The sequence below is a fragment of the Tarenaya hassleriana genome, unplaced genomic scaffold (assembly GCF_000463585.1).
Source record: "Tarenaya hassleriana unplaced genomic scaffold, ASM46358v1 Cleome157, whole genome shotgun sequence".
Classification (NCBI taxonomy): domain Eukaryota; kingdom Viridiplantae; phylum Streptophyta; class Magnoliopsida; order Brassicales; family Cleomaceae; genus Tarenaya; species Tarenaya hassleriana.
In genome coordinates this window covers 212981-221150 of record NW_010964992.1, presented here as the reverse complement: position 1 = coordinate 221150, position 8170 = coordinate 212981, and the positions used below count along the sequence as shown (strand labels likewise).

General features: G+C 42.8%; 1 protein-coding gene across 1 annotated transcript in view; it reads right to left on the bottom strand.

The window, feature by feature from the left end:
• The window catches only part of LOC104809177, a 35467-nt gene extending 28691 nt beyond the window's left edge, over positions 1–6776 (bottom strand). Inside the window, exon 1 of the mRNA XM_010535064.1 lies at positions 6559–6776. Within this exon, the coding sequence (XP_010533366.1) occupies positions 6559–6573 (15 nt within the window). The 5' untranslated portion in view covers positions 6574–6776. The remainder of the gene's footprint in view (positions 1–6558) is intronic.
• Positions 6777–8170: the final 1394 nt, after the last annotated feature.

Sequence of the window (8170 nt, the reverse complement as noted above, 5' to 3'; positions counted from 1 at the left end):
TTAGATCTAGAAGCTCTATAAGTAAAGCACTTGTCAAGGCCTCGATCGTACGTGTCATGGGCCATGCCAAAGCTGGGTGTGCCGTATTATCTTGGTGAGGCAAGATGGAGAAATGGTGGTTCTCATAGCTTGAAAGTAGATGCTTGATCTAGGTGCGGTTTCGAAAATCCCTTGTTTATGTAATGCTAAGTGTGTAATCTGAATAGACCATCCATTCGATTATGTAATCCCAATCTCGGAGCTCCCACTCAATCAAGCATATACTATATCTTGATTAAGTTACATGTATTCATTCACTATTGACCATCCATAAGAATGAATCATGTTTATTTGAGTTACAGTTGATCAGATTATGCAACGATTGCGTAATCGGACCTCGAAAACGGAAATTTTCGGAATCTGTACTTCGGACCGTCCGTTCTGGAGGTAGAACGGACGTTCCAGGCTTGGCAGAACGTTCGGTCTCGACTGCAAAAGTTAGAACGGATGTTCTGCCTAGTAGAACAGACGTTCTGCATGGTAGAACGGACGGTCCAACCTTCCGTTCTGTGCCAATTAGTCCGTCACCCGTGGACCGTCCGTTCCGGTAAGCCGGAACGGACGGTCTAGGGTAGGTCTCCGTGATCAGATCACATTTCCCCGCGTTCTCTTCTCAGCCCCGATCAGACCCGAAACTGATCCGAATTCTCCTGTGAACCCAAAATTCGAACTCCTGCACTCTATGCAACATGAAACATGCAATCTACACTAGATTCAATCATCAAACATGCATAGATATCAAAGCAAACATGGATTCAAACAATTCAAATCCTAAAACATGCGTGATCGGGTTCTACGAAATCAAAACAGAGGAACCAGGCTCTGATACCACTGTTGGGTTTCCTGGGATCTCATGAGCGAATCTAATTCCTAAGAGATCGATTCTAGGGTTTGCGCAGCGGATATAAAACAAAAATTTTAATGAAACCCTAGAACCATGCTACTATTGAATGATAGAAACGTTAGAACGCTTACCTCAATCGATCCGGGGCCTGTATCAACTGAAGAATTCGTCCGATCACTTAGGGAGGAAGATTACCTCGCCCTCTACACGTATCCACACGTCGGGATGGATTCCAACACCTTGGAACTTGTCTGCTAGGACTAGAGATCTCGATCTCTCTTGTGTGCAAAGTTTTTGGAGGCTTAGGGTTTTATTTTTCTTCTTTTTTCTTCTCCTTTTTCTTCTTTTTCTTCCTCTTTTTTTTTTTTTAAAAAAAAACCCTAGAAGACATTCTCCTTATATAGACTTTCCAAAATCCTAATTTGACAAGGAATAGATTACTAGGAATCCTAATTTAACTAGGTTTCTTCGTCCTTCCCTGCGTGTGTGACTCTGTAGGCTCATTCGATATAGCAGTATAACCCGAAATCTCTATTTCGGGTATACAAGTCATAGGCGGTCTCTAGCAAGACACTATGACTACCTATCTCGAATAGAGTTTGTTTGTGATCATACGAAAGCCAGTGATGATTCCGACTGATGATCCTTTTGTATCGCGATATCATATGTCGAACATAAGGCATGGACAAGCCACCTTATCTGATTCGACTGCTTTCTCGTTCACTGAGTTTGACTGTCTGAAATAGACGACGTTCGTCTATAGTGCGGCCACACATTTCTACAGTCTTGCTCACACGAGGGGCCCAGCGATATCTCTCTCTTTTACGAGAGGTACAAATCCCGTCTTGACTATCTAACATCCAGTACATGATTCGTTTCGTACTTGATACACGCCTTTATAGTCCTCCTGTTACGCAGGACGTTTGACGTAATCAAAGCACGCAACTCCTCATGTTGGATTCTGTAGATATCTCAGGTCTTAGGATCCAATCATGGAATCGTCGTATGAGATTCAAGTCATGACGCTAGTCCATGTGACAATCTCATGCGGGTCAGTCCAGTATTCCGTTCTGCAACGAATACCTATGATTGTGATCGTATCCAATACCTATGATCATCTATGTGATCATCAATCACACATCATACTAGTCTTATTATGTCGTTATTCCCATAATGACACAAGACTAGGGAGTTTAGTATCATTCATAATGATACATGGATTTCATAACAGATCTAGCATGCAGGAACATGTAATGAACAAGATACTCTCATAAAAAAACATATAGAAAGTATCAATACATCGAATGTATCTGAGCAAAGCTCATAATCAGTACATCATAGAGCACTAAACCAACACATGAACCGACTGACGTGCCTCATGTTGGTTGTAATGCTCTAGGATGATCCGTGATATGACATTTTGACTTTGTATTGATTCATGGGTTTATGAATGCATTACTCTTTCCGTTATATGATTGGCATGTTTGTTATATTTTGGTAACCTTGAATCATTAGAGAATGATTCTAAAACTCCCTGGTCAGTTATCATTGTGGGAACAATGATGAATTAAAACTAGCATGAGGTGTGATCGATGCATTGGATGCATATCACAATCATGGGTACTCTTTGTGAACGAGGACTGGATGACCCGCATGAGATTGTCATATGGACAGAGTCATGACTTGAATCTCATACAGTGGTTCGTTCTTGGATCCTCATATCTAAGATGTCAAGAGTATCTGATATGAGAAGTGGCGTGTCTTGACTGCGTCAAACGTCCTCTTTAACTGGATGATTATAACGGTGTTGATCAGATACGTTCATGAATCATATGTAGATAATAGACATGCAATATGGGACTTGTCACCTCCTTAATAGGAGAGATATCGCTGGACCCTCTCGTGAAAGTCAGACTATGAAAAATGCATGGCCACGCTACAGATGAAGTTGCATCTATTTTATTAGTCGATTTGCCAAGACGAGAAAGCGGTTGAACTTGAAGTGTGGCTCAAACCATGCCCTTGTTCAACATATAATATCGTGAGACAAAGGATCAAAACTCGAGCCATTAATGCCTTGGTTAGATCATCTCTAACTCAATTCTAAGTGGGTGGTCATGGCGTCTTGCTAGAGGCTAACCATGATTTCTGGTTCGAGAAAGGGTTCTGAAGGCACTACCACTTAGAATGGGCCTACAGGATCACACACCACTAGGGATGGACTAATATGTGAAGAATCCGAAGAAAGGAGTTGAGACTTGGTCGAAACGAGCATGAGAATGATTTCTCAGTGCGTTGGTCGGAGCTGACCAAGTTTGGTTAGCCCCGGACCACGTTTGGTCAGCCCCGAGAATCTGAAGTCAGCCCATGGTCCTCTATCCAGGTCTGGTCCAGCTGACCAAGAGTTGGTCAACTCCTAACAGATGCTGGATCAGGCGGACCAAAGGCGTTGGTACGTCGGACCAAAAGAGGACCAAGAGACTTGGTCCGGAGCTGACCAAAACTTGGTCAGCCGGATCAAGGCTCCAGGTCAGGCGGTCCAAAGGGAACTGAGTGAGCTTGGTCCACCGGACCAAGTTCCTCGCTGACCAAGCGAAGACAACGCCGGTCCAAGACGAAGAATGGCAGACTGACAAAAGGAAACAGACTAAGTTAGTAAGCCCAGTTGGACTACGCTATGTTTTTCCTTCGAAGGAACGGACCGAGTTGTCCAGAAATGACCAAGTTTGGTCAGCCCCGGACCAAGCCCAGTTTTGAATTGAGCTCCGATTCCAGGTCAACTCGGAGCAGAGAAGAAGACTGAGTTGGTCTGGAGCTGACCAAGAGTTTGTCAGGCCCAGACCAAGCTCAAAAGTTTTCGAAAATTGGCAGAACGACAGACCAGAGAAGCTGACTGAGGTGAGTTTGGCTGACCAGATTCTGGTCAGCTCCAGACTGGACCTTAGACACTTCTCAAGTCCGAAATTTTGTCCTTTTTCTCATGATCAATCTCAAGCTATTACCGTCCATTAGTAGAGAAGTTGTCAAGGCCTCAATCATCATGGTTACGTGTCATGCTCTAGCTGAGCGTGTCTGACTATCTTGGTGAGGCAGTATGGAGAAATCGTGATTCTCATAGCTCGAATATGGTTGAGCTTGAATTGGGTTATCAAGTCAGACTTGGACCTAATGTGATATACGCCCAGATCGAACATAGTCTTCAACTGCTCGAGCAGATCAAAGGCGTTAACTTATATACGCCCAGATTGGAAGAGGATGGGAGGCTGCCAATCTCGATCACCGGCACTCGCGGGAGGCACTCGAATTCAGAATTGGGTATGAGAGTCGAAGTGGGGTGGATGGGATCCGAGTTCAATCACCGGTACTCGAATGAGGCACTCGCATTCGAACTCGAATCAAAGAGGGGAATGGCGAAGTGAATAAGTGAGGGAAAGGTGGCAAAGGTCGGACACACCGAACCTAGGACAGCCGCGGACACACCGACGGGCTCGGATCGCGTTTTGGACACACCAAAGACGAGAAAGAGATAAGCTTAAGAGCAAAATTCATTCAACAACAAGTCTGAAAATTACAAGAGTGATTTCAAAAATATATAGAAAGAGAATGGAGTCTTAATTGTGCTTAACATGCACAACAGGAGCCTAACATGTATTTAATGTGGTGGTTGGAAGAATATAGCTGTTGGGACTTTGCTTGCAGCTCAAGAAGCTTCCTTTTGCATGTAGGGTTCGGCCATGATGGTGAAGACGTGATGCAGGCCATGTCGGGGTGCGTCGGCCTTGTCTTTGTCGCGTATCCCGCTCAAGACTTGATCAACGATGCCATATAGTAGTTGGCGAAGTGCCCGAGTTTTGGCGCGAGTGATTGGCGGCTCGGTCCTAACGTATGCTCGTGGGGCGTCCTTCGCGTGATGGTCGTTGTCGAGCTTTGCGGGATCAAGTGATCGTGTAACGTCTTGATCACTTGACATGTCCAAGGGCTAGTCTTCGGCTGATTGCTCCGAGAGGTCCATGTTCGCTCCTAGCTCCGTGTGCTCCGCATCCAAATGCTCCTGCTCCGGTTCCAGCTCCGGCTCCATGTCCTCATCATAATGGTAAGGATGGGATGAGGAATATGTAGTGATAGTGTATCACTATCCCATAATCATCTAGCAGTCATATATGATATGATTGACAATGTGTTGTCTACCTAAATAGCATGGTTTTGAGCGTCATGTCGTAGCTGACTCAAAAGCATGTGAAATATGGATCCTAGCTCACTTAGAAACTCATTGAGAGCCTATCATATTGCATCTATTGTCTGTGTTAGTATGTGTACTAAGCGACTTGCATATTTTCTGTCTGTTTGTTTGTCCTTTTCTGTAGAACATACTTGTTGCAGGAATCTGTATAATTTCACCATGCAATCTATTCTTATGAAGGATAAGCCTCTGTCTATGACTTCTAGATCGATCATTGATGCTTATTGGACGCATGTGGATGATGATCTGGACATGTCTAGCTTCATACTTGGAAACATGACTTCGGAATTGCGTAAGCAATTAGAGGACGTGAATAATTCTTTGATAGTTGATCAGTTGAATGTGTCATTCCAAGAGGAAGCTGAGAGCCAAAGGAAGAGTGATATGGTAGTTTCCGGAAAGAATTCCAGCAAAAGGAAGCGTTCCAAGGGCAAGGGCAAGACGAAAGTGACAAGCGTTGTCATTGAACCTATACCTAAGTTCAAGAAGGAAGAGTGTTATTTCTGTCATGCCATCCGAGTCTAAGCACGAAATTGTTATTTTGTTCCTGCTATCGGCCATCTATATCATCTGGTCCAATCATCTTCGTGACCCGGTACTGGCCATCGTAGCCATCTGCACCATCTTGTCCCACATTCACAATCACGTCTAACTCGTACTACACCATGACTCATTCGTAGGTCGTACACATAGACTATACACATCACAATCATCGTACCAATTCTCTAATTACAATCACATGTGTCATGATGTCTGGCCCCAAACAACCCATCGATTAACGCCATAAAATATGTCCATATACAATGGGCTCTCGATGGTTAAATCACACGTCTTTATTTCCATTTATTCTACCTTTCCGATGATTACCATTCATTATGACTAATTTTTATCTTAGCAGTAAATTTTTCGTTTTTACCGTTGACCGTGAATTCCGAAACGATTTTTTCCTATAATTTCTTTCCATTTATTAAAGCTTTTTAGATAATTATTACCCATTTTATATATTTTAACCTTAGCGGTTAATTTCTTTTTTTTATCGTTAGGTTGAAAAATCTAAGTCGGTATTTTCAGTCAAATTTCTTTATTTTTTCTTGTTGTTTTTTATATTTTTCTGGGTATTATTTACCTATATAATATTTCTATTTAATCAATAATATTTATTTATTATTATTATTATTATTATTATTATTATTATTATTATTATTATTATTATTATTATTATTATTATTTTGTTTTTATTTAACTGATGATCGCTCGATCGTCTTCGACGATCGCCGCGATCGTCGCTTGTCTTCTTCGTTTTTGAACTCGAACAACTCCGATTTTTATCCAAACTCTACTAAACTTCCTACACAGGTATATTAAGTATAGATACACTAATCAATATCGTTTAAACCATGAGAAGCGGAATTCTCGAAGAACCCCTAATTCTCACCTTCGGACCGTTCATTTTCGGTCGTTTTCCAGTGACCTTTTCTCTACGTGTCTGTCGTCTGTGTTCCGCACATGAGTCCTCTTCACGTCTGTGTTACCGACGGTGCGTATGGACCCTCGGTGTCTCCGGTATATCTTCCTATGTCTCTCTCACTCTCTCTGATTCTCTCCCTCTATCTCTCCCTTTGTATGCATTGTTTTTTTTTTCTTTTTTTGCAACTTCACCCACCGAGACGCATTTTTAGAGGAGAGAACGGATTAATATGATTGACAGAATAAACGGGGTTGTCGGTTGAGTGGAGAACGAAAACGACTTGACGCAACCAAAGTTCTGTCGTGTTGTAATCATTCTTCTCCTTTACACGATCAGTCGATCATGATGACACGATCGATCGATCGTGCACCTTCTTTTATTTTATTTTTGTTATTTATACAATATTTTTTTTTTGCAAATTGGGTTGTTACAAATCCTTTCCCCTTAAAATGAATTCGTCTTCGAATTCAGAATTGCAATCCCGTCAAACTTTATCGCATTAAAGAGAGTTTGTTACAACATGATATCACAATACATAAACATTACACTATCAGTTGAAAAATGAGGATAGTTGCATCGTATTTCAGCCTCGAGTTCCCAAGTCATGTCTGGGATTCCTTGGCTCTTCCACACCACTTTGACAAGTGGAATCTCTTTTGTCCGTAACTGCTTGATCCTGCGGTCCACAATCTAAAGCGGTTCATCTCGAAAGCGCGTAGCACTGGTGAACTGAACTCCTGAGGTTGCAACACATGAGTAGGGTCTGCTACATACTTCCGCAACATCGACACGTGGAATACATCATGGATGTTACCCAACTCCATCGGTAATCCAATACGGTGTGTCACGGCTCCTACCTTCGCAATCACTGGGTATGGTCCAATGTAACGTGGTTTTAGCTTTCCGCCTTGACCAAACCTTGCATGCCACCGCATCGCCTGAACCCGAAGGAAAGCACGGTCTCCCACTTCAAGAGTGAAATCTCGTCTTTTCTGATCTGCATATGACTTCTGGCGATCCTGGGGCGGTCTTCAAATGATCGCAAATTTTCCGGATAACCTCTGTGGTCTCCTCGACGATTTCCGGTCCAAAGTTCCGGCGCTCCCCAATCTCGGTCCAACACAATGGTGTCTGACATGGTCATACATACAGTGCTTCGTATGGTGATACCCCAATACTCGTATGATGACTATTGTTGTATCAAACTCACACAACGTCATATACTGGTCCCACGGAGCTCCCCACTCAAGAACACATTCACGAAGCATGTCCTCCAAAGTCTGGATGCACTACAAAAAAAAATACCAAATTCCAACGGATTTTTCCTATGGATATATCCGTTGGAATATTTTCAACGGATTTCCAACGGCTATCCGTTGGAATTTCTAATGGAATTCCCACTGATGTGTAACGGACATGTCCGTTGGAAATCCGTTGGTAATTTCCAACGACATATCAACGGATATCAGCGTTGGACATTTCCCACGCATATTTCGATGGGCACTCCGTTGGAAAGAACGTTCGACTATTTCCAACGGGCTCCCGTTGGAATAATCTGAACGTTATTAAATGCAGGAAC